Raw genomic sequence first — 26,493 nt, 5'->3', positions numbered from 1 at the left:
TGCCTGAGTTGGAATTTCTGACCTGGAAAGTAAATATTAACTATTTGTATTCTTTTGTGATTTCTGGCTAAAGTAAGTTATTTTCTGTTAAAGCTGGTTTGCCCATGTACTTTTCAGCCAATTTATCATCGGAACCATGAAAACCTTTTAAAATTGTATATTTTAATTTATCACAGTAATAACCTCTTGGACATTGCTCATAGTGCCCTTCAGGTCTAATTCTCTAAGGAATTAAGTCAAGCCTATAATAATTTGTAAGGCTTTTTATACACAATGATTTTCGGTGCACATTAAACCCCCACACAGTTTCTTTTAAATTGTTTGACAGTTAATTAGAAATGACCCTTCACTTTTGAATACTTCAATATGTATTCCTGAAGGATGAGGACTTTGTCTTACATGGAGCACACTTATCAAAATCGAGAAATTTAGCATTAATAAACAATAATCCACAATCCACATTCAGATTTCATTAGTTGTTCCAAGAATTCCTCATTCTGTACATTAAACTGCCTGACACACAGTGAGTGCTGTGTGTAGCAGTTTTTGATGATGACAACGATGCTAATTGTCAAATAAATTTGAACTTTCCTTTTATTACTCCCCCCCTAACCTGGGTTCCACTCCAGAGCGAGTGTTCAAGTAATCCATGTCTCCTCAGTCTCCCTGGATCTGGACCTGCTCCTCTGTTTTCCTTGACTGAACCATTTCTTAAAGAGAAAGGCTCATTATTTTATAGACAACCCTTTGGTTTGGTTTTGTCTCGTGTCTCTTTCTGATTTGGGTTGTGCATTTTAGGCAAGAATACCACAGAAGTGATAATGTGTTGTTTTCAGTGCCTCATATCAGGAGGCACATGATACTTGTCCCATACCCGGGGATGGTACCTTTCATCACTTGGTTAAGGTAATGACCACCAGGTTTCTCTAAACCGTCAAGTTTCTATTTTTCCATTTGTGATTTTGAAATTTGTGGGAAGATACTTTGAGATTATGTAAGTAGCCTATTGCTCATCAAGCTTTCATGCAGTAGCTTTAGCATCCATTGACTTATTAACTGCATCGTTTATTAGTTGGCAGTCTGCTATAAGGAAGAGCTTTCCCTTTTACCCATTTATTTATTTACTTATTTATATCAGTTTAGACTCATGGAGTTTTATTTTATTCATTGGGTTATCATCCATTGTTATCATTATCTTGACTCACGAATTGTCTTGGATTTGGCCAGTAGAGCCTCTTCCCGCTGTGTGCTTTTGACATGTCTCCATGATTCTTGGACCACTTTCTTTATGGCACACTAAAACATCTTGTTTTTCCAGACCCAACTTGTATTTTCCCCGCCTCTGATCTGGAACCAGCTGTTTCTCCTCAGGCATGTTTTTTTTGTAGGGGGGCATACTAGTTTGTGTGACTAAGTTTACCCATGGCACTGATACATTCACATTGGGGTTTGTCCTTTGCAGTCAGTGAGTGCCCAAAGAGCTGTCCAAGTCCTTTATATTATGAAAAGTATGTGTGATCACTGACCACCTTTCTTTCCTATTAATGGACCTTTTAACCTGACAAAGGGATCTTCTCTGCATTTACTGATTTGAGTGGTTGAGAGCATTCTAGATATATGTATAGTACTTTAAACCATTTTGAGGAAATCACGATAAACTGGAGAAAATGGTTTATCAAATATATGGAATTATGTATAGTCTGCTTCTTTAATCCCGATTCTGTGTTATTGGTATGTTATGATTCAGAAATGAATATTAGCTCTAGCCAGTTTGGCTCAGTGAATAGAGCATTGGCCTGCGGACTGAAGGGTCATATGCCTGGGTTGTGGGCTTGATTCCCAGTGTGGGGTGTGCAGGAGGCAGCTGTTGAATGATTCTCTCTCATCATTGATATTTCTATCTCTCTCTCCCTCTCCCTTCCTCTCTGAAATAAAAAATATATATATTTATAAAAAAAATAAATGAATATCACCTTTCAGGAGGCAGTGAAAATGCCACCTTTTCTAAAAAGCCCATTTGATGCCTGAGCACTTGTAATGATTGAAGCTCTGTCATGCTTCTTAGAACCTTATGTCTTGTATTGTTGGAGTTTAATAGTGGTATTTCCACTATGAAGTATTTCCTCCTTGACAGCTGCTTCACCTCATTCATCTCTGCTTTGCTCCCCCCTCATGTCCTTTCCCCACACACACACTCTACCTTAGTGGGCACACAGAGAGGGAATGTTTGCAGTGCATCTTTCCCTTCTGTTGGCTGATTGTGCTGACCTGATCCCAGCTATGCAAAAGAGTCTTTTTTACTTATTTATTTTTAACTATAACACATTGTTTTCACACCCACAGGAAATCCTAGGTAACTGTTGTAATTAATTTTTAGATGACAAAAAAGAACTTGGAGCAGCCAGAAGAAGTCAGTATTACATGAAATATGGGAATCCAAATTACGGAGGCATGAAAGGAATTCTTAGTAATTCTTGGTGAGTCCAAAAGTATAAAACACAATAGTTAAACTTTGCTTAATCCTTTAGTTGGTATTCTGCAGTGGAATGTCAACTCCATGTGTGGACTCGAAGGAAGACAAGAGGGAAGAGTGCAAGATTCTTAACTGTGGTAAAAGGTGTGAGAATACTGAGTTTCAGTTTCATTTCAGATGTCTCTGTCTCAGTACCTGACATTTGTCATTGTGTAGTTGAAATTAATCAGTGGGTTTCATGGTCCTTCCTGTTGGTCTTTGATTATGTGCTTATTTTGGCAATGTTGCAGGAAGCGAAGATATCATTCCCGTCGCATTCAGCGGGATGTGATCAAGAAGAGAGCCATGATTGGGGATGATGTTGGCTTGACGTCCTATAAACATCGACATTCCGGTAGTTGCCTGCTCAGCTCTTGGGTAGACACATGTTTGGCTCCCGAAATCATATTTTTATTCTTAATACAGTCTTTTAAGGTTCCAAACTTTATCATCCTCTCTTCCTTGCCCTCACCCTCTGCCAACATATAGGAAAGTAAGTCAAGTCACAATTAATTTTAAATTGCCCATACAAAGAGGTCAAATGATTTTATAAAAGCTGTTCTAATAAAAAAGGTCAAATGTGACATAGGGAAAATGAAAATAAAACTATTCTTAGGAATCTGATTTTTCCTATTTATATCAAAAGCTGCATGAAAAAATTAAAAAAATATATTTTATCAGATGAGCTGATTTTATTGTTCCTTTATCTGAAAATGAAAATAGGCTGCTATATCTAGAGTTTTATGCGTATTGGCTTGTGCACATGAATGTCTCCAGAAAAATAGGATAACATGACTTGGGTTTTTTTTCCTTTCTTCTCTTCTCGTCTTTCTTTTTTTCTTTCTTTGCTTATTGTAAAAGAACCATTTTCATTATGTTTTATAAAGATTTGTTTTTTATTTTGAACCTAAGCTGTGGGATCTTCCACATGCTTGGTAGAACTAGAACTAGCTATGTCAACATACAAACATGGGATAACATGCATACACATTTATCATTGTAACAAGGACAGGGAGAGGTCACATCTATACATTTTTATTTAATGTGTATATAGAAAATTGTATATGTGAAATTTGCATTTTATGCAGTTACACTTTTCCAATTTCTGTTACATTAAGATATTTAAGATATTTTCATCATGCAATCTCCATATTTATATTAAAAATATTAAAAAGAGAATTGCCCCTAATTCTAGCACTATAATATACTGACTGCATTTTACATTTTTCCTATTTTTTTCGTTTCATAATAAATATTATAATTTTTGTAAACCTATATTCTATATTCTGCTTCTTCCACTATTTATATGTGTTTTTTCATGAACTTTAAAGTTACAGTTGATTTTCATTATTTATGGTGATTATGGTCTATAAAGTCACCGTGATCCTTGAAGGAGCAAATACTGAACCATTGAGAATCTGGTCATACCATTTTGTCAGCTGATCAATATATAACCTTGTCTTTCTGTTTAAAGACACTTTATTTTAATACATACATTTAATACAATCATAAGCATGAATTCACAGTCAGGCAACAGCCCTATAACTCATGCCTGAACAAAGCTGATATAATACACATATTTTTCTCTCCTCTTAAGGCACATTACATCCTCCTTACATTTAGGAACACTAGACGGTTTTGGCATTACTAAATAGTGAAATCACCAACAAACACCACAGAAATGTGAAAAACTTGGCACTCACTAGACTGCAAAAGGACACTTAAGTGTGAGATGAGCAAGAGGAAAGCACTGCCTCGTTTGACCTCTGCTGGGAAGATGCATGTGTGGCGACTCATATTCTACCACGCTGCACGTGTCCACTAATGACCATGAGCGCACTGCGAGCATTGATTTTGGAGTTAGAAATAAATTTGGCAAAATCAAAAATATAGAATCTGTGAATAATGGCAATTGACTATATTTTAGATAATTTTATAATCCATGGGCTGCTAGATCATACTTGACCTAGCCATTCTTCTGTTGTAGGTATCAGAATGGCAACCAGATTGGCACTGTTATAGATAATGCGTCAATAAAATCTTGGGCATGGGAGCCCTTTCTTTTAAAGAAGTCAGTGAAGTAAATAGAAAATTAGACTTGTCATTGTTTTTCCTAATGTTTTTTGGTAAAATTCCTTAGGACTAGTGAATGTTCCTGAGGAACCCATTGAAGAAGAGGAAGAGGAGGAGGAGGAGGAGGAGGACCAGGACATGGATGCCGACGACAGGGTGGTAGTAGAGTACCACGAGGAGCTCCCAGCTCTCAAGCAGACCCGGGAGCGGAGCTCATCCAGGAGGTCCAGTGCCAGCAGCTCAGACTCCGATGAAATGGACTATGATCTAGAACTGAAAATGATTTCCACTCCTTCACCAAAGAAAAGCATGAAGATGACTATGTATGCTGATGAAGTGGAATCTCAGCTGAAAAATATTAGGTAAGATTATTCTTCTGTCAGTGCTAGCTTTTAATTTGGTTTTAAATACTAATTACTAACTTCGTTTTAATTTCTCTTAGTCTTATAATCACTTTATTTGTTCTAATTTTAGTCCTTTGTAGAGTTTGAATAAAAGTGTTTGATTTTTCCTCAAAATATACAAGAAGAGATCCTTGTTATAGACAGCATAAAAGGTGAAAATCACTTGTATAGTCATCCTCTCCTGAGACAAGGACTGTTAGCATCTGGGTGAATAACCTTCCCACTAATTTCATGCATACACAAACACATGGAGAAATTATAGACATAGTTGTACAAAAGTGAAATTATGCTATTTATATTGTTTTGCAGTATGCTTTTTCCATTTAACATGTTATAGAGATCCACTAATTTTTCATTGATTGAAAGTATCATGGTTTATTTAACCCAATCTCTAATTGATAGACACTTAGGTTTCTATTTTCTTAGTATCGCACTAATAGATAAATTCTTTAAATTACAATTATTGCATATGTTTTAAAATATGATATGCGAAATTTCATTCCAGAAATGTTTTATTCACTCACATTGCCACCTGTTACCTACATACTCATCAATGTTAGGTATTATCATTTTCTAATTTTTGCTAATTTTATGGACCAAAAAAAAATAGGTTTTTTTTTTGGTTTGTTTTTTAAATCCTCACCGAGGATATTTTTTCCATAGATTGCTAGAGAGTGAGAAGGGAAGGGAGAAGGAGAGAAACATCAACATGAGAGAGACACATAGATTGGTTGCTCCCTTACGAGCCCTACCTGGGCTGGTGAACTTGCAACCAAGGTACGTGCCCTTGACCGGGAATTGAATCCGGGACCCTTTGGTCCACAGGCCGATGCTCTAACCACTGAGCAACCAGCCAGGGCAAAAAAAACCAGTTATTTTAATGTGCTTTTCTTTGATGACTAGTGGGAATGAGGATGAGCATATTCCTGAGGGCAGATAGCATATGCATAACTCGAAGGGTTGGAATCTAGGGATGCTCTCTCTAAGTGTTCTTGGTGGTGTATTTGGGGAAAGGAAGGAACCATTCAAGCTGGTTTGTATGGCTTTGTTCACATCCTTATTTTTAGTTTTCACAGAACTTTGTAAGGACAAATGCTGCCAAAATAATGCTGGTTCCTAGCATGGTAGCAGATGTCTTTGACAGAAGTCGACCCTTAAAGAAAGGGATTGCAGACTCTGTTGTATCTTGTCTACAGCCTGGGTGAGCAGAGGCCTCTCAGTGTTTGTCCCAGGAGGAGGAGACTCATAGTTACATGCTCGTGATGGCTGACAGACATCAGGTGTGGAAACCTTGGAACCTGCTCACCTGGCTGGTCTCATTACATCAGGCTGATCATGATTTTTGGAAATAAAGAATTACCAGTGTGTAGTATTTGTAAGTGAATGTTAGATTAGATTGGGTTTTAATTGTTTCCAGAGAAGTATGTGAGATTGTTGCATGGGCATTGTCCCATAGTTGAAGTTGGTTAGCTGTGTCTTTTTTTTTTTTTTTTTTTATAAGGAACTCCATGAGGTCAGATACTATATCAACAAGCAATATCAAACACCGAATCGGTAACAAATTACCAACTGAGAAATTTGCAGACGTCCGACATTTATTAGATGAAAAACGTCAGCACACACGTCCCCGGCCATCAGGCAGCAGTACTAAATCAGGTATTGTTGTTCAGTTCTGTTTCTGGGCTTCATTCTGAGCTCCAGAAAGCAAATGGGCAGGGATAGGTTTTTAGATTAAATGATGTCATTTGTGGATGGATTTAGTTGTTCGGTTCATTACTTCTAAATTTTGGGTTAGGCATTCGATTTCAGGACATGAAAAATAATCCAACTATTCAATACTAGCTTTCAGTATTTTTGAACCTAACAATTATTTTACTATGTATGTCATTGGTATTTTTAAAAATATATTTTTATTGACTTCAGAGGAAGAGAGAGGGGGAGAGAGATAGAAACATCAATGATGAGAGAGAATCATTGATCGTCTGCCTCCTGCAAGCCCCCCACTGGGGATTAAGCCCGCAACCTAGGCATGTGTCCTGACTGGGAATCAAACTGTGACCTGGTTCATAGGTTGACACTCACAATCATTGGTATTTTTTTATATGTAAGGGTAATAGAAATTGTTGTAGAAATGGTTAAGAATTTGAACTAGACATGCATGTATCGGATACTTGGCCATGCCTGCTGTGTGCCAGGCCTTGGGCTAGGTGCTGGGAGTGTTTGAAGTCTTCAGAGGGGATGCAAAATCATCCTAGAACTTTGATGGAGACACACGAGTGCACACATTCAGATCATTCCCCCAAAAGCAGAGTGGAGGAAATGCTCTGATAGTCCTGTAAGCAGTGGACTATGATAGCAGAGAGGGAAGCTGGATCTTCTGGCAGAATTGTGGAAAGCTTCTTAGAGAATGTGGGGAGAGAATAGGATCTCAGTTGGCAAATATAGTTTTTTGAGGAAGTAACCTGATTTTATATCTATTTTAGAAAGATAACTTAGGAGCAGAGTGGGGTAGGGTATAGAGTTAAGTAACTCACAAAGGCCTGAACTAGGTCAGGGACCACAGAGACAGAGTGGACAAGAATGTCAAACCTTGTGCAGCACTGGGATGTGAGGGAGGAAAGGGAGAGAAGCCAGGGGCCCAGGCCAAAGGGACTGGGATGATGGGTGCTGCTCTCCGAGAATAAGCAAGGTGGGGAAGAGCCCAGCACAGTGACTTGCTAATAGAGGCGGTTTTGTTGTTGCTGTTATTGTGTTACTGTTAGAAGGAACTCAGGAGGAAAGGCAGATTTCAGGGGTGGGAGGGGGTATAGAGGAAGAACAAATTTGATATGGGACATCTTCTCTTAATCCTTTGTTTTACACCACTCTCATTACATATATTGTTAAGTGTAATAAGTTTATTGAGTACTTATATGTTCAAAGATTGTGGCTTCTGCCCTCGGCTTTTGCAATACTGCTTGTTAACTAAAATATTTATAAATCATTTGGTCTGCTTGGTTCTACTTAAAAAAAAAAAGACAGTTGATTCTGCCTCAGAAACTCCTTTCTGGAGCAGTCAGCTGAGCACCCTCCCCACCCCCCCGCCCACTGGGAACCTTTACATCTGAATTTTCCTAAGGAAATCTAGATGACATACAGCAGCAATTTTCAACCGGTGTGCCGCAAGAATTTTTAAAACATGCAGTACCTGACTATTTAGTCAGGGGCACTGACCTCTTTTCTCTTAGATTGTCAAATAAAAGAATGATAACAGCCAACATGTTATCCCATGTGGATGAATAAAAATTATACCTTTTTTTGGTCTGCCACAGAACTTTAGTAATTAGCTTATATGTGCCATGAGATGAAAAAGGTTGAAAATCACTGACATAGCCCTAGCCAGCTTGGCTCAGTGGATAGAGCATCGGCCTTCAGACTGAAGGGTCCCAGGTTCGATTCCAACCAAGGGCACATGCCTGGGTTGCAGGCTTGATCCCCAGTGGGGGGTGTGCAGGAGGCAGCCGATTAATGATTCTCTCTCATCATTGATGTTTCTATCTCTCCTTCTTCCTTCCTCTCTGAAATCAATTAAGAAATATACTTAAAAGGAAAAAGAAAGAAAATCACTGGCATAGAGAGATGTTGAGAAGCTTGAGTGTGTTGGCCCTTTGTCCTCACTCGGGGAGATCTGGACCAGGTCCTCTAAGGACCTCAGGTTGACAGTACAGATAGCAAAGCACACACACTTGGTAACAGTAGTACTTTTCTTTTCCTAGATATACGCCAGCGATTAGGAAAAAGACCACATTCTCCAGAAAAGGCTTGTAACCCCGTTGTTCGGAGAGAACCCTTTTCTGATGTTCATAGTAGGCTAGGTGTTCCCAAGCAAGACATTAAAGGCCTCTATTCTGATACTCGGGAGAAGAAATCAGGTTGGTAACACCTAAAACTGATGGGGATGGGAATTGGGTAAGAAGAGCAATGACAATGGGTGAAGCATTGAAATATATTGTTAGCAGAAGACAGTAAATAGCAGGTGCCAAAAATATTTTTTCTCTTCCATAATAATTGTAATAATAACAACAACAATAATAATAATGGTAGTAATATGGAAATTTTAGTAAATAGATTAAAAAAAAACCCATCTCTGGTTCTTTCAGTTTAGCACAAATACGTTTTAGTTTCATGTATGCTATACCAGTCTTTGTCCATATACATATCCTACCTTTTCATATAGTGTTTTACATAGTCACTTTTCTACATGGTTATATTCTTTATAAATAAAACTTAATTGCCTTATAGTGCGGCTATACTATGAAATTCTAAACACATATTTCTCTATTATTAGATATTGATAAAGTATATTTTTAAAATTAATGGAGGATGGGCAGAATCGCTAAAAGTTTGCAGTGTTGCAGGCCCATCAGTTTTTAGAACGTTGTAGCTGGGATGGTCTGGGGATGGCCCACTCCTGGCAGAAAGCACCTGTGCACCGGGTGGTGAGTTTGACCAGGGATGGGGCAGGTGTAGCACAGACTCCCTGGTGATGCTAATATGCTCAGCATGGAGGCACATGTTCCCTGGCTGTGAGAATCTCCCCTTGGGTCCAGATCCCTCAGTTTGCAGGCAGGGGATTGCAGCCAGGGAGATGAGATTACCTGTGCAAGGCTGCACAGTGGTTGCAAGTGCCACAGACCCTCTTCCCCCGCCCTCCCCCCACCACCACCGTTTCCTGCTCATCAGGTGTCGGCAGTACCCCTGCTTCCTCAGTACTACCCTGCTTCTCAGCATTGAGTACCAAAACTAAAATGCTTTCTCATTCAAACAGGTAGTTTATGGACTCGCTTAGGATCTGCATCCAAGACCAAAGAAAAGAACACGAAGAAAGTGGATCATAGGGCTCCTGGCACTGAGGAAGATGACTCCGAGCTGCAAAGGGCATGGGGGGCTCTGATTAAGGAGAAAGAACAGTCTCGCCAAAAGAAGAGCCGGTTAGATAACTTACCATCTCTCCAGATTGAAGTTAGTCGGGAAAGCAGCTCTGGTTCAGAGGCAGAGTCCTGATGCCCTTGGGGCCGAGGGCAGCTGCCCTAAAGCCTGACATTCTTGCGCAGGGTGGGGTGCACAGTAGGAGCCTCCCCTGCAGGAGTTGGTGCCCCTCCCGCTTTTACTCATACAGTCACCCTCAGCTCTTGCTACTTTAGCAAGACCTCTTAAGAATGTGACCTGTTTGAAGGGCATCTATCTATCTTTTGCTGCAGAGTTATAGTTCTGGGCCCTCAATTTTTTTTCCTACCACCCCACAAGCTTTACCCTTTGAGAAAAAGGCAGCCCTCCAGATTTTGTAGATGTTTTTCTTAATATTTTTAACATTGTGTCTTTTAAAAAAAAATGTTTTACACAGTTCATCCAAAGAGCAGAGAACTGAACTTCTCACTATTGCCTTGGCCCTGACAGCTGTTACCAGCACCCTTTTCCCAAGAAAAGTCAATTCCCAGGTGCTTATTGGACAGCCTTCGAGGGGGAAGATGAGGGAAGCTGCCAGCTCACTCTTCCAGGACCCTAGTGTGGGGCCGAATCTCATGGACCTGACCTCAGAGGTGCACCAGTGCTGCCCAGGTAGATCACAGACACAGCGTCGGTCGTGCTTCCGTTCCTCCTGGAGAGACCTGTTAGGGACCTCTTGTTAGCAGTCGGCTTGCCGTGAAGATCAAGTTCAGTACTGGGGGATTTTTAGGAACAAAAACTGTGACTTCTGGATTTGGGATGGATTTTTTTGTGCTAGGGGTGGGGTCATGGGGTCATGTTGAACAATTTCTAAGTCTGTATTATGTTTAAAAAATATTAATGATTTAAGGTTTAAATTTTTAATTTTTATATGTGAAAATACTTCCTGTTGGCTACCAGGGAAGCTCAAGTGGTGTCTAATGTGCTGTTAAATATATATTATATACTTTGGAAGAAGGCAAAGAGAGGAGTCTCATTATTTTTAAATGATCCTAATTGTATTGTCTGTTGTACATAGAGTTCAGCTTGCCTTTGGCCATTGTAGGAAAAACACCCACCCCTCCGAGATGGCGTCTTGTTGTTCATTATCCTTTAGAAGTAATGCATTGACCTTTTTTCTGGCACCTGGAGACATCTCAAAACTGGCAAATGACGTAGTGATAGAAATTTTAGTTCATTTATTTCTAGTTTTAGTTCGATTATTTTAACTAAAAGGCAGTAGACTAATTTGTTTTCCTGTCTGATGTTTATTTTGAAGTATTTAATGTTTGCATTCCTCTGCAGCTTAAAAAGGCTGTTTCACTTCAGTTCACCAGCACTTGGGAGTTAGGGATAGTGAGCCTTGCCCCTTTTGTGATGTCACAGCTCTCCACCTGCCTGGAGCGTCCCAGTTCCGGTGCAACCCTGCATTCTAGAGCTCCTCCTCGTCTTGTGGCTGAGCTCATTAGTGTTCCCTGGAGAGCTGATCGAGTGCAGAGCACTGCTGTTAATCACGTAAAGGGCTGTGGGACGTGAGGGCTGCAGCAAAGCCTGCAGTGTCCGTATTTTGTTGCTTAACCTGCTTTTTTCTCTCCCTTTAGAAAGATTAGAACAACAGGCCCATGATACGTTTCACCTTCCTAATAGGATTCCAGGAAAGAGAGAGTTTAGGCTTCTCTGCCAGGTGAGACCTAAGGTTGCTGAGGCTTCTTAGCTCCTCTTGCTCTTTGAAGCACACTGAGAGCCAGGTTCTGGAGGAGGGTTTGGGAGTTGATCGAGTGAGAAATAGAGTGAGAAATACGAGGCCCTGAGAGTCAGGGACCTGGGCGCCACCCCGCTGTGTTCCACGAGCTGGGCCTTGGTTTCCCCATTTAGCAAATGAATGGGCTGGAACCAGAGCTTCTGGCTTTGTTGGTGTGTCTCCGTGGTATTTGACTTTTTGCCCCAGTTATGGCTGCAGTAAGCTGGCCAGCACTGGTTTCTGTTGCAGGTGGGGCAAGGGTCAACGAGTCAACTGAGGTTGTGCATGAGGTTGTGGACAGGGATTTACCCCATCCATTCCAGTCTCTGGGTGGGACAGAGTCTTTGTGGTCAGGGCCCCAACTGACAAGGTCTCTGGAGTGTTCAGAAAAGGCCCCTCCGAGGTTTTCCTTTGCGTTTCCCAGCAGTGGTGCAGGCTCCTCTGTCCCAGGGCCGTTTGGTTCTCCCCGGTCTCCGGTAGAGACCAGGGAAGACTTTCAGGTGAGTGGTGGTTTGTAGTCAAAACCGGGTCTTCGATTTAACCAAGAAAAGTGCCCACTTTAGCAGCTTGGCAATTCTCACAAACACACAGAACCCAGGAAAGGATCTTAAAAGATTTTCAGTGTATTTCTGAACGTTATTGGTCTCAGCCTCTCTTGCTCTCCAGCCTGTACTCAGATACTCAGATTGTGCAGTATGTTAGGCGTGCCCCGAGTGCTCAGGCGCTTCCTTTGGGGTTTGGGAGTGAGAATGGACAGGACAGTCCCCTGGCAGGAGCTCAGTGGGCTTTTACGCGTGGCACTCTTCATGGATGTGGCCAGCGGGACTACGCACTTTTCATATTTCTCTTCGTCTTTATACGTACAAGATTTTAAATACATTTATGCTGCTTGATAATTAGATACCTCATTGTTTCTCACTCTACCTCTTGGGAGAGGTACCAGCTACCCAGGGGAACTTACAGAGGCTCCACAGATGTAAACTCTCCTCATCTGGCCTCGTCTAGTTCAGTTCCTTGAATCCCTCCCCGAAGTTCAACCACTGTCTCCCACTCCATCTCCATAGCAGCTCCTCACTGGTCTCTGCCTCATCTTTCCTTCTCTATTCTGCCATACCCAGGGTGAACTCTTGTTGTTAGCAGTTTATTGATATATAATTTATGTATTGTACACGTCAGTGTCTTTCTGTATAGTCCCAGAGAAGTGCAACCATCATCATACTCAATTTTAGAATATTGCATCACTAGAAAGAATACTTGTACCATTAACAGTCACTCCTCATTCCTTGTCCCCACCGGCAACCACTATTTCTGTCGCTATGGATTTTCCTATTCTGCACATTTCATATAAATGGAATCATACACTTAGTATGATTTGTGACTGGCTTCTTTCACTAAACATATTTTCAAGTTTCATCTATGTTGTAGTATGTATCAGGACTTTATTTCCTTCTGTTGCTGAATAATATTCCATTTTATGGCTGTACCACATTTTATTTATCTATTCACCTGTTAATGGACATTTGGGTTGTTTCTGCTTTGAGACTATTCTGAATAGTGCTCCTATGGACATTTATGTACAAGTTTTATGTGGACATATGTTTTCATTACTCTTGGGTTGTATACCTAGAAGTGGGATTGCTGGGTCATATTATAACTCTGTCTTTAACCTTTTGGAGAACTTCCAGGCTGTTTTCCCAAGTGGTTGCATCATTTTTCATCTCCCCCCCCGCCCCCCCAGCAATATACAAGGGTTCCAGTTTTTCTACATCTTTGACAGCAACTTATTTTCTGATATAAATTGGTATCTTATGGTTTTGATTTGCATTTCCCTGATGACTACAGATGTCGGCTATCTTTTCATGTGCTTCAGGATGAACTTTCTGTTATTTCTCTGCTGAAGACCTTTTCCTAAGCATCACCATTGCCCTTAGAATAAATCCCAAACTCCTCCGATACTCACACAGCTGGTCAAGACCTAGTCTCTGGCAGTGTTTCTGGCCTGTGGGCCTACCCTCCCCTGCCCTCTGCTCACTGCTTCCCTGGGCTCATCGCTATCTTCCCAGCCTTCCAGGCTCTGCTCAGTGCTGCCTCCCGCACTGACCTGGCCCTGTCCCCTCCTGCCTGGCCTTCTCTTTTCCCTCATGCTCAAGGACTTAGCAGCCCCTCCATGAGGCTACCGCAGCTCCCAGAGCCAGGGTCTGGGTCCCTGCTTTGTGCCCCACGGTACTGCCACATGGAAGTCTTGGCTCACTCCAGGGTTAGAGTAGAAAATCGTACCTAGGGGAACATTGCGTGTAATCACAGTTCCTCTTGGAAACCCCGAGGACGTGCTGTGTTGAAGACCAGCATCAGGAGGTCCGTGTGGAAACAGGTCACGGTTCCTCTGGTGGAGCAGGTGAAGTGTCTGGTCTGCGATTATTAGGGCCGTGCTCTATGAAAGACTTCTTCAGGTGCCATAGTCCCACTCAGGTGAGAAGAGGCGCTTGGGAGCTGAGAGGCCACAGGAGCAGCAGAGCTTGAGCTCGCCACCGGCCCTCCTGCCCTCTGCTGGGTGAGTGGAAGGCAGGCGAATGGGCCAAATGACTTAACATTATTTCCCTTTTTCCTTGTCTCTTTTCCCGGACAAATGCCATAGTGTTTGCCTAAGTGAAGTGTGTGTGTGATACCAAATCTCTGTCCGCTCCCGAGCTGCCACCTCTACACTGGATTGTAGTTCCCTGTTCCTGGTTTGTCTTTTCGCTAGACTGTAAGCTCCGTGAGAGCAGGGACATGTCGGGCTTGTTGCTGGGGTTTCTCCAGTCCTGGCACCATGCCTGGCACCTGACAGGCCCCCCACGGACAGGTGCTGGGTGTGCACAACCCCCACTGCAGGAGCAGCTCCCTCCGCTGAGGCCTGGCTAGTCCTTGTTTTCCTGCCTTGTACCCACCACACTTTGTCTTTGTTTTACTGTCCCTGCAGCCTGTGAGCTCCCAGTGAGCAGGTGTCTCCCTGTTGTCGCCTCTGTGTCCTCCCAACACGCCGGAGTAAGCGGCGCCTAAAGAGTGTTTGGTAAATGGACTGTGGTAACCTAACTCAGCTCTGGTGCCTTTGTCTACACGTCAGTCTACTTTCAGTCAAGACCACCAGATGCAGAAAAGGAAGGTTGCTCAGCAGTACATACTTGTATAACAAAAACATCTCATTAAAACCTCGATAAAATTCCCATTTTGGTGATCTGGCCATAGCTGAGCAGAAACTTACCCAGCTCTATGAAGAGTTTGCTAGAGAATTACGTCGGTAAGAAGGCAGGCGAGCGGGACAGGAAGAGGGCAGGTGGACGGAACCCCATGCTGGCACGGCCTAGCCTCTGGTCCTGTTGGGGAGGAACGGGACGGCAGCCCAGAGAGGGCAAAAGGAAGCAGCTCTCTCCGCAGCAGCCCTTGGCCTCAAGCAGCATTCCAGCTCTCACACAGAGCGGAGCGTTCTGAAAATTACGGCGAAATGCCGACAGACTACGTGGGTTAAAGTTAACAGCAACTCGTGGCTTCACAGATTCATTAATTGCTGCACAAATAAGCTTGATGTATAATTATTTGCGTTTAAACCTTATCTAATATGAAGTAAATTAGAAGTTAAACCATTTTTTTCTTTTAAGAACTAAAGAGACCAAATTTTTTTAATAATCTTGAGAATAGCACACTTCAAGGCAGATTACTATTGAGTTCAATAACCTAGAACTTTTCTTACATGTTTATAAAGTAAGTCTTAGGAGAAAACCTACTGTAGCATTTAAAAAAAATGAAATTTAGGAACATTTCACAGACTTTTGATGTTCCAGGAGCAATTAGGGAAATGCCAACTCCAACCAAGCCTGTTTCAAAGAGTTGTGAGGCATTGGAGTGGGGTTTTGCTGTGGTGTAAGTAAAACTCCAGAGTAGTGTTGAATCTACCACAGTCTTCCCCTGCCTGGGGCCCGTAGTTGTTTTGTCTGAGCAATTCCAGAGGCCCTAGACCGGTGTAGGTTAGTGAGGGCACGAGGCCCCCACAGTTGGCAGGAGAGAAGACGTGGCCTTCCCATCTCTTCCTGGGGTTGCTGTGTGTTTAATCCTGTGATGTGTCGTCCTTGTCATTGGTAAGGGTTCCTCAGGGGGCCTGTGAGCAGGATGCAGCACGCTTAGCTCAGGCAGAGTGTCGTTTGGGGAGAGTCAAATAGTATGGAGGCTACGGCTGGGGCTGGAGCCCAGGGCACTCCCTTTGTCCCAGGTACAGACAGGAAAAGACTAAGCAAGTCCCTTCACCTCTTGGGACCTCAGGTTCCCCATCTGTCACGTGAAGGGATCTCCAGTTTTCTTTTAGTGTTAATGTGAGTTGTGAGCTCTTTGCTGTACTTTCCCAGGGAGCATCAGGACTGTAAGCTGGACAGGAAGGAGGTGGGGGCAAGCAAGAGGTCTAAGACCTTGGACCCTTGGTTCCATGACTCAAGTGCAACCCCCACTCCCCTCTCCCAGCCCCTCAGTTATGAAAAGCCAAGAGGATCCTCTCTCTTGCTCCCTCTCCACTAAGCTCCCCTTCCTCAGCACACACCATTCAATGTTTTATTTATAAGGGAGGTTTTTTAGGAGGTGGCCCAGTATATTAGCTTGAGCTGCCATAGCAAACTACCATAGACGTGGTGGCTTCAGCAACAAATTGATTTTCTCACAATCTGGAGGCCAAGATCAGGGTGCCAGCATGGTTGGGTTCTGGTGAGGCCTCTCTTCCTGGCTTACAGAGAGCCGCCTTCTCATGTGTCCTCACATGGCTTTTCCCTGTTGCCTGCACTTGGGGAGAGAGATCACTTCCTCTTCTAAGCCTGTTGGATTAGGGCCCTACCTTTATGGCCTTAAATATCTCCTGAAGGCCATATCCCCAAATATAGTCAAATTGGGTGTTATGATTTCAACATATTAATGTGGGGGTTCAGGGGGGCACAGTTCAGTGCATGGCACCCAGGGATGCAAGGATCCCAGTATGTTTGTGGAATGAGGTCCCTGCTTTTTAATAGCTCACGATAGACCCTTGGGTCTGAAGGCACCAGCTTTTACTGGTTCAGAGTCGGTCTGGAGGAGATAGACCTGTTTGAGTCCCAACTCTGCCACTTATTAGCCATTTGCCTTGGGTAAGTTCCTTCACCACCTTCTCTGAGCCAACACCCTCGGTGAAATGGGATGACCCAGCAGGGTGGCTGTGAGGACCCGGTGAGGGCTCCATGGAAGGCCCTGGACACTGAGCCTGCGGCTCCCATTGAGTGCCCGAAGTTCAACAGTGGTGGTGACCGCTGCTCTTCAGTCGTCCCCAGCCCCCTTTGCCAGCCCTGGCCTCCACTGCAGTCCTCTCTGGTCTCTGTAACATCCTCACTCTTCCAAATGCTCTCCCAGGACTCAGAAGGCAAGCAGGGAGTTGGAAACATTTCCTGAGGCTGGGGCTCTGAGGCAGGGCTGTGGGAACACCCTCATCCTGGTGCTTGGACTCTCAAGACGGCTAGTCCTTTTACGTCATGCTGAACACGGCCCCTCCAGCCTAAAACTTTTTCGTTTGAAATTACAGAATAGTTTCAAGGGTAGAATAAAGAACATTTTGCCACATTTTATCATTTATTCTTTCCCTGCCCCTCCCCCTTCTTCCCTCTCTGAACCATGAATTATTTGAGGGTTACTTACATAGTTGTGTCCCTTACTCCCTAAATATTTTAGTGAACATTTCCTGAGGACAAAGACATTCTCTCGTAGTTATGAGAGAATATAGTATAGTTATCAAATTTTAATTTGATAAATGTATAATTTTATCTAACCAGTATCGTAGTATCTAATCTGTAGTTCATGTTACAATTTTGTCAACTGTTCCAATAATGTGGTTTCCCACTGTGTTTTTATTTTTTAAAATATATTTTTATTGATTTCAGAGAGGAAGGGAGGGGGAGAAAGAAATAGAATCATCAGTGATGAGAGAGAATCATTGATTGGCTGCCTCCTGCATGCCCCAAACTGGGGACCGAGCCACAATGTGGGCATGTGCCCTCGACCAGAGTTGAACTGTGACCTCCTGGTTCATAGGTCGACGCTCAACCACTGAGCCACGCCAGCGGGGCCCCACTGCTTTTAATGAAAATACTAGTAAATTTCAGCTAGAGTTGATGCCTTTTGCATAACTCTCCACAGTCATACCCTTCACCTCTCATCTTTCTGCCCATAACCAGAGACTTGACTTTCTGGTTACCATTCCTAGGAATAGTATATTTTGCTATATCAATAATGTTTTTTAAAGCAAATTTTTGTTTGTTTTTGGTCTAGGATCCAATCCAGTGTCACACACTACATTTATTCTTCTTTAATCTAGAACAATTCTTATCCTTTCTTTGTCTTTTATGATATTAATGCTTTTGAAGAGTTCAGTCCATTTGTGTTGTAGAATATCCCTTGAGTTGGCCCTCTAACATTTGTTTAAAGTCATTGCCACATTCCTTTTGGATACGTATGTACTTGCTGAACAGCCAGGTTTGTACACAGTCCTTGGGGCCTTAAATTGGGTTTGTGGGGATAGCGACTGCTGTCAGATGGGTTTGAAGGGCCCCTGTGTGTGCCCATGATTAGGGCTCTGCCATGCTGGCATCAGCAAGCTTGGATGAAACCTCATTCTAGACATCACCAAAGATGCAGAAAATGGCCCTGTGCGTGGTCCAGCCTCCAGGCACCAACCTCGGCTGGCCTCCTGCGGTGCCCAGAGGTCACACTCCAGATGTGAAGTCCTGCTTCCCAGAAGTCTCGAGCAGGCTGCATCCTGGGCCCAGCCTGCCCTGCTGCTGGTCTGCTCCGGCTCGGTGTGCAGCGGGCCAAAGTGGCTCTGCCAGGTGCCCCTGGCCCTCCGAGCGGGTGGGGAGGGAGTCACTGCGCCCTGCGGTGTGGACACCGGCCAGGCCTCCCCTATGCCATGGGTAATTTGATAAATGTATAATTTTGTCTAATCATTACAGTAGTATCTAATCTGTAGTTCATGTTTCAGTTTTGTCAGCCGTTCCAATAATGGGGTTTCCCGCTGTGTTTTCATTTGTCCTCCTTTTTCTTTTTGAAAATATATTTGTATTGATTTCAGAGAGGAAGGGAGAGGGAAAAAGAGATAGAATCATCAATGATGAGAGAGAATCATTGATTGGCTGCCTCCTGCATGCCCTACATTGGGGTCCGAGCTGTGATGGGCTGGTCTTCATCGTGGTCTGGGAGGGAGATCATCAGACCTGGAGCTTTGCTTTCTGAGCTGTTTAACGTCTCTGTTCGATGGCATATGGTGTGAAGATGGTGAATTGTCATCTGTGTAACAGACATGTAACATCAGGGAACTATCTTACTAGGTATTTGGTCAGACCAAGGCAGACAATGCAAAAATGTTGTAAGTGTCATCAAACTTTACAAGACTTTGGCAAAGCGAGCTTTTAATGTGAGAAACTAAATAAAATTGATTTTTACCGTCATTAAGTCAACACCATTGTCCTCTGTGCTTTAACACTTATATCCACACTTCAGAGTACTCTCCCTCGAGATACAGTCTTTCCTGTGAGAAGAGACATCGAGTCCCCTGCCTTTTTTAATGTAAATTAATTAAAATTAAATGAAATTTAAAAGTCCGGTCCTTGGTGGCACTGGTGACAGGGCAGGGCTCAGTTGCCACCTGTGGCTGGTGGCTGGTGACTGCCGCAGGGGTCGGGGGACAGCCTGGGGCGCTGGGGGGCGAGAGAAGCTTTGTTCCACAACAGACGTCGCACGGAAAATCTGACAGATGGGGGGGTTGGCGTTAAACTGCGACGGCAGGCTGCCTGTGGTGTCCTCCGGGTGCTGGGGTGGGCCAGGGTGCTGAGAGACTGATGGGATTTTACAGGTGCCGTTCTGCTAGCCCAGAGCTCTGGTAAACCACCTCTGTAATCGGGCGCTGTGGCCAGGATTTACTGGTAAAGAGCAGCCACAGCTGAATTGAGGAAGTGATTTCAGCCAGGGCGCTGGATCTTCCCCTCACCTGGCCCTCCGCGGCCCGGGCCGGAGTGTGGGCCTGGTGCAGGGGCCGTGATCACTGCCCGGGGAGCCTTCGCCAAGGCCCTGAGGGCGTGCCGGGCTGTGTCCTGGTGGTGTGTCTGGGGCAGGGGCTGGGACTCACATGGGTGATAACAGCCGGGTGAGCACTGCTCCTGGCTGAGGACACCCGGAGCTGTTTCCAGGCCTCGGCTCAGCTCACCGTCTCAGGAAACGTGGGTGACAGGTGTCTCAGCTCCCAGGACTCCGCCACAACAGCCGAGGACGCCAGGCCACCAGCCGTGGACCAGTGGGAGCGCCTGTGTGTGCTTGAAAACGCCCGTCTGCCTGTGGGCCCTCGCCTGTCTGTGCGTCTGTCCCCGCCTCCTGGCGCCCCGCTGAGGAGGGGAAGCTGAGCTGGCCCAGGCCCGGGCCCACTCCGCGCCTCAGCTTCAGCCAGGATGTGGCTCTTCCACACACTGCTCTGCGTGACCAGTAAGTTCTCTCACCCCTGCCCAAGGGGCTGCTGCGCCCTCAGTGCAGCCTTGTCTGCCGTCTGTCTAATGGGCTGTCAGAGCCAGGGCTTAGGGAAAGGGTGAGACTGTCCCAGGGAGATGCTCTTCCTCCGAGGGTTAGGTCCCCCGGCTTCCTCTGGAGGACATGGGGGCTCTGTCGGCAGTGCTGACAGCCTGTGGCTTCGGACTCCAGAGCTCTGCTACCCCGTCCCTTCTCCACGCAGCCTCCCTCCTCACCCAGGCCCTCTCCCCACCCAGCCTCCTCACCCAGCCTCCGTCCTCACCCAGCCTCTCTCTTCACTCAGCCTCCCTCCCCACCCAGCCTTCCTCCCCACCCAGCCTCCCTCCTCACCCAACCTCCGTCCTCACCCTGCCTCCGTCCTCACCCAGCCTCTCTCCTCACCCAGCCTCCCTCCTCACCCAGCCTCTCCCCACCCAGCCTCTCTCCTCACTCAGCCTCCATCCTCACCCAGCCTCTCTCCCCACCCAGCCTCTCTCCTCACTCAGCCTCCCTCCCCACCCAGCCTCTCTCCCCACCCAGCCTCCCTCCCCACCCAGCCTCCGTCCTCACCCAGCCTCCCTCCTCACCCTGCCTCCATCCCCACCCTGCCTCCATCCCCACCCAGCCTTCATCCTCACCCTGCCTCCATCCCCACCGAGCCTCTCTCCCCACCCAGCCTCCATCCTCACTCAGCCTCCCTCCCCACCCAGCCTCTCTCCCCACCCAGCCTTCCTCCCCACCCAGCCTCCGTCCCCACCCAGCCTCACCCCAACCAGCCTCCGTCCTCACCCAGACTCCATCCCCACCCAACCTTCCTCCCCACTCAGGCCCTCTCCCCACTCAACCGCCCTCCTCACCCAGGCCCTCTCCCCACCCAACCTCCCTCCTCACCCAGCCTCCGTCCCCACTCAGGCCCTCTCCCTATGGCACCCACTCTGGGCAGGTGCTCGGGTCTGTGCCGAGTTTGCTCTCAGAGTGGAGGCACCGTCAGGGACCTCCCTTCCCCCAGCAAAGCACCCATCTACAGGCCAGGGGTTCCGCTGATGAGGGGAGGACCCTGTGAGAATGTGCTGACGAGAGACTGGGGTTGTGTCTGTGTGGCAGGTGAATGTGTTGGGGGAGCCACCTTCCTGTTACGACGTTGGGGCCAGGATGAGAGTGTGTGTGTGCTGGGGGCAGTGGGACGCTTCCTCTCCCCACTCCCTGGAATTCCCGTTCTGGCCATTAAACCTCCCTGGGAAGCCACTGGGCAAGCCGAGCCCTGAGCCTGCACCTGCCCACAGGCCGCAGGGATGGGACTGAGCACAGTCCGCCCCTGGAGACTGCTCGGGCCAAGCGTGAGGCCGGGGTGGTCCTGCCCGGTGATGGGGCAGGCTTCCCGGGGTCTCCGCTCTGGGCAGCAGCTTGACAAGAATGAGATGGACATCAGGCAGAAGCAGGTCTCCCTGAGGGAGGGGCCAGGCCTGCAAGTGAGCCCAGTGTCAGCGCTGAGTCCACACGGGGAGGGGCTCAGGATGAGCACCCACCACGGGCTGAGCACCCACCACGGGCCAAGCACCCACCATGGGCCGAGCACCCAGCAGCAGGCCAAGCATGTGCAAGGCACCAGCGAAGCGAGTATTTGGGAACATGTTTTAATACACAATATTACAAAAACATCCAAGTCATGGAAAATCAGAACGATGCTGGACTTTCGTTTCCTTGTAGTACAGTTTACACTTTTATTTTCAGTTACATACGGTGTGCAGGCGTGCCGAGGGGCTCTCCCTCCTAATAGCTTACGGCTTTGATCCCCCATCACCAAGAATGTCCGGAGAAGATGCTTAGATTATGGTTCACCCCCCGCCTCCCCAGGGTGGAGGAGGTAACTGAGGCCCAGAGGAGCTGTGACCGTCCAGGGTTACAAGCAAGTAGTGGGAACGAGGGTCCAGCCCAGGCCTCTTGTCCTGTCTCCCAGCTCCAGAATACCCCATGGCCTGGGGCCTTTTTCTGACATGTCAATCCAGATGGCATTTACCGAACCCCTCCTGAGGCCTAGCCACTCCCCAAGCTCATGGACAGCAGAGAGCAAGATGGAGTGGGCTTGCCATGAGGTTACGTAGCCCACGACTCGGCTACGTTATGGAAAGGATGTGGGAGCAGGGTCCCAGCAGCTCCAATTTGGGTGGGGGAAATGAAATTGTGACAGTTCTACTCTTAAGCTGTGATGTCCTGAGAGAGGATGGACTAATCCTGGAGAGCTTCCTGGAGGAGGTGAAACTAGCCCTGAGTCTAGAGGATTGGGGAAAGTCTGAGAAAGTGACAAGGAGGTGCTGGGGAGGGTGGGAGGAACCCCCTCAGACCACGACCCCAGGCTCAGGGCCCTGAATCCTGTGCCTGGCTGGGCCCCCCTAGGCCACTGGCCTGACCTTGACCTTCCACTCTTCCCAGGCCACCCACTGTGGGGATGTCCACGTCTCGTCCGTGGGAGCAAATGAGGTGGCATTAATTGCCTGAGAGGTTTCGAGTCAGGCGCGGATACGCAGACATACTGAAACTGCAGCTGCCCATATCCCCGCTTCTAGCCCCAGCTCCGGCCGCTCCCCAATGGCCTGCTGTCCCCAGGTCACTTCATCCCTGACTCACTCTGACCACAGCCGCTCACTGTTCCTCCTGGGGTCTGAGGTTGAGTCTGTCAAGAAGGGAACTCTGTGTCAGCCTACAAAGCCTTCTGGGGGCAGAGGTGCCAGAGTCCAGGGCCCGCGCCTCGCTCCTCCCTCCTCCCTCCTCCCTCCTCCCTCCTCGCTCCTCGCTCCTCGCTCCTCTGTGGGGCGCACCTTCAGGCTGCGGCCTGGGCCCCTCTGGGGAGAGGAGGGCAGCAGACCCGGCTCCGTCTGGGGCACAACTCCAGTCCTTGGTCATGGCGGGTGGGGGTCTATAGTGTCCGAGGTGGCCTGAGGGTGGGGGACATCTTTAGCCAGTACAGATGGGGGGCGCTTTCTGTGTAGGAGAAACGGTATGGACAAAGAGGTGGGTGTGAGGAGTCTATTGAGGAAAATGCAGGGGGAGGTTTGAGTGGCAGCAGAAAGCTGTCCACTCTGACGTTGCCTGTCCCCCCACAACCAGGACACGGTGCAATCCCTGTCCTGGAGCCTCTGTGTGAAAAGAAAGCAGGACACACACACACACACACACACACACACACACACACACACACACCCCTCCCCCCACTCTAGCCCCAGGGCGAAGGCCCCTTGAGGATGCCTTCAGGTCTCACATGGAGGAGGGGAAGGACCTTGCAGGCAGAGGTAAAATGTCAGAGAAGTGCATGCCTGTGGGCAAGACAGGTGGGGAGCGCAGGCCCTGTAGGAACCCCGAGTCTCCCACCATCTCGGGGGGGTTGTCTTGCAGGCTGTGTGTGGGGGCGTGTGGGTGGCCACAGTGCCAGGCTGAGGGAGCTGGGGCCTGGCCTGGGGCAGTGGAGGCCAGGGAGCAGCGTTGGGGGTAGTGACAGTGAGACCTGCGTGCTGTGTGAGCGAGTCCTGGGGAAAGGGCAGGCCGGGAGGCCAGCCGGCAGGACAGTGCTGCTGGCGAGACGATGATGGATGCTGCCGTGGCAGGTCCGGGGGTGCCGGGCAGGTGAGCGTGTGGAGGAGGAGGACTCATGAGAAGTAGGAGGAAAATCAGAAAATCCCCAAGCACTGAACACAGTGCCGGCACAGTGAGCGCCCAGACCTGACGGCCGCTGTTATGTGGACTGAGGGTGTCTGAGGCCTGGGGAAGGCCAAGGTGGGTGGGCCGAGGGGTGAGCTGCACCGGATGGGCGCTCTGCAGGCGCCTCTGAGGCATAACCTCCCCACGGCCCACCGGGGTGTTCTGGGTGGGTGTCAGGACACCCGAGTCTAGTCCCAGGCCCACAACTGGCTCCTTGTATAAATTTGGGCAGACCATGCCCCCCGGACCTCAGTTTGCTAAAGCAGAAATGGGGCTGTGAGAACGTCTATTTAAAATGCCCAGTGTGGCCCTGGCTGGTTTGGCTCAGTGGTTAGAGCGTCGGCCTGCAGACTGAAGGGGTCCTGGGTTCAATTCTGGTCAAGGGCACATGCCCGGGTTGCAGGCTCAATCCCCAATGGGGGGCGTGCAGGAGGCAGCCGATCAATGATTCTCTCTCATCATTGATGTTTCTAGCTTGCTCTCTCCCACTCCCTCTTCCTTCCTCTCTGAAACCAATAAAAATATATTTAAAAAAGTAAATAAAAAAACAAAATGCCCAGTGTGGGGGGAGGCAGGGGCGGAGGGGGCCGGCTGTGGTGGCTGACAGGATGGAGGGAGGGTCGCAGTCTGACTCAGCAGGTCCCTGCGGCTGGGAACGGCGTGGGGGAGGCAGCCTGTGGGTGGTGTGGTGACAGACACCGGCTCAGCGGGGCTCACGTCTGACAGCCTGTGGGGGGCTTAGGCGGAGGGTAAGGCTGTCAGAGCGCAAGGCAGGCAGCCCTGTGGTTACAGCGCTGGAGCATCAGCACCCACATGCCGTGCGCCTAGCTCAGTGTCTGACGCTGGGCCAGGCATTGCCTCATTGGGTCTGCACAGCCCCTGTCACAGATGGGGAAACTGAGGCGGGGTGACAGGCCTGAGGTCCTTCAGCAATTCCGTGGCAAAGTCAGGATTTGAACCCAGGACTGTCCCCCTCTGGGACCGATGCTGTGTTACCTGAGCCCCAGTGGGAAGTGGGAAGGGAGACAGTGGGCCTGGGAGACAGCGGGCCTGGGAGAGGTGATGTGGGGCCAGCCTGAGCAAAGGTGGTCAGGGGCTTGGGAGGAATCTACTCTGGCAAGATGACTCACCCCTGGCAGAGCCTGGCACGGAGGGGTTGGCGGCTGGTGCCTGGGAGAGCTCAGCAAATATGGGGACCCCTCCCCCCCAACACACACACACACACACACACACACACACACACACACACACACACACACACACACAGGTTCTCACTGACCTACTTACCAGCCCGTAAACCAGAGCTCTGCCCCGGCTCAGTGAGCTGCTGCCATAACTGGGGGCCGTGCCCAGCCCGGGGCTCCTATGACCTGCTCTCTGGTTCCATCCCTCAGGCTTTTAATGAGGCTTTGGAATCAGGCAGACCTGGGCCCAGACACAAATATTTAATTCACCCACGGACCACAGCACATCACTGGGCCCTCCGAGCCCAGCACCAGCTCAGGGCCTGGGAGACAGCGGGCCTGGGAGGCAGCGGGCCTGGGAGACAGCGGGTGCTGGGAGACAGCGGGTGCTGGGAAACAGCGGGCCTGGGAGACAGCGGGTGCTGGGAGACAGCGGGCCTGGGAGACAGCGGGCCTGGGAGACAGCGGGTGCTGGGAGACAGCGGGCCTGGGAGACAGCGGGTGCTGGGAGACAGCGGGTGCTGGGAGACAGCGGGTGCTGGGAGGCAGCGGGTGCTGGGAGACAGCAGGTGCTGGGAGGCAGCGGGCCTGGGAGACAGCGGGTGCTGGGAGACAGCGGGTGCTGGGAGACAGCGGGTGCTGGGAGACAGCGGGTGCTGGGAGACAGCAGGTGCTGGGAGACAGCGGGCTGGGAGACAGCGGGTGCTGGGAGGCAGCGGGTGCTGGGAGGCAGCGGGTGCTGGGAGGCAGCGGGCCTGGGAGACAGCGGGTGCTGGGAGACAGCGGGTGCTGGGAGACAGCAGGTGCTGGGAGGCAGCGGGCCTGGGAGACAGCGGGTGCTGGGAGACAGCGGGTGCTGGGAGGCAGCGGGTGCTGGGAGACAGCGGGCCTGGGAGGCAGCGGGCCTGGGAGACAGCGGGTGCTGGGAGACAGCGGGCCTGGGAGACAGCGGGTGCTGGGAGACAGCGGGTGCTGGGAGGCAGCGGGCCTGGGAGACAGCGGGCCTGGGAGACAGCGGGTGCTGGGAGACAGCGGGTGCTGGGAGGCAGCGGGCCTGGGAGACAGCGGGTGCTGGGAGGCAGCGGGCCTGGGAGACAGCGGGTGCTGGGAGACAGCGGGTGCTGGGAGGCAGCGGGTGCTGGGAGACAGCGGGTGCTGGGAGGCAGCGGGTGCTGGGAGACAGCGGGCCTGGGAGACAGCGGGCCTGGGAGACAGCGGGTGCTGGGAGACAGCGGGCCTGGGAGGCAGCGGGCCTGGGAGACAGCGGGTGCTGGGAGGCAGCGGGCCTGGGAGACAGCGGGTGCTGGGAGACAGCGGGCCTGGGAGACAGCGGGTGCTGGGAGACAGCGGGTGCTGGGAGACAGCGGGTGCTGGGAGGCAGCGGGTGCT

General features: G+C 48.5%; 2 protein-coding genes across 3 annotated transcripts in view; both read left to right on the top strand.

The window, feature by feature from the left end:
• The window catches only part of NCBP3 (nuclear cap binding subunit 3), a 33,844-nt gene extending 14,665 nt beyond the window's left edge, over nucleotides 1-19,179 (top strand). For both annotated transcript variants that reach the window (XM_079798890.1, XM_079798889.1), the window contains exons 8-14: nucleotides 2,378-2,477; nucleotides 2,764-2,867; nucleotides 4,653-4,947; nucleotides 6,491-6,645; nucleotides 8,745-8,900; nucleotides 9,797-9,959; nucleotides 10,426-19,179. In XM_079798890.1, coding sequence (XP_079655016.1) covers nucleotides 2,378-2,477; nucleotides 2,764-2,867; nucleotides 4,653-4,947; nucleotides 6,491-6,645; nucleotides 8,745-8,900; nucleotides 9,797-9,959; nucleotides 10,426-10,534 — 1,082 coding nt within the window. In that variant the 3' untranslated portion in view covers nucleotides 10,535-19,179. The remainder of the gene's footprint in view (nucleotides 1-2,377; nucleotides 2,478-2,763; nucleotides 2,868-4,652; nucleotides 4,948-6,490; nucleotides 6,646-8,744; nucleotides 8,901-9,796; nucleotides 9,960-10,425) is intronic.
• A 993-nt stretch (nucleotides 19,180-20,172) lies between these two features.
• The window catches only part of LOC307115611 (P2X purinoceptor 5-like), a gene marked incomplete at its 5' end in the record, with an annotated part of 92,012 nt that continues 85,691 nt past the window's right edge, over nucleotides 20,173-26,493 (top strand). The window contains one exon of the mRNA XM_079798885.1: nucleotides 20,173-20,206. Within this exon, the coding sequence (XP_079655011.1) occupies nucleotides 20,173-20,206 (34 nt within the window). The remainder of the gene's footprint in view (nucleotides 20,207-26,493) is intronic.

This window comes from Cnephaeus nilssonii, assembly GCF_951640355.1.
Source record: "Cnephaeus nilssonii genome assembly, chromosome: 19".
Classification (NCBI taxonomy): Eukaryota; Metazoa; Chordata; class Mammalia; order Chiroptera; family Vespertilionidae; genus Cnephaeus; species Cnephaeus nilssonii.
This window is presented reverse-complemented; position numbering and strand designations above follow the sequence as displayed.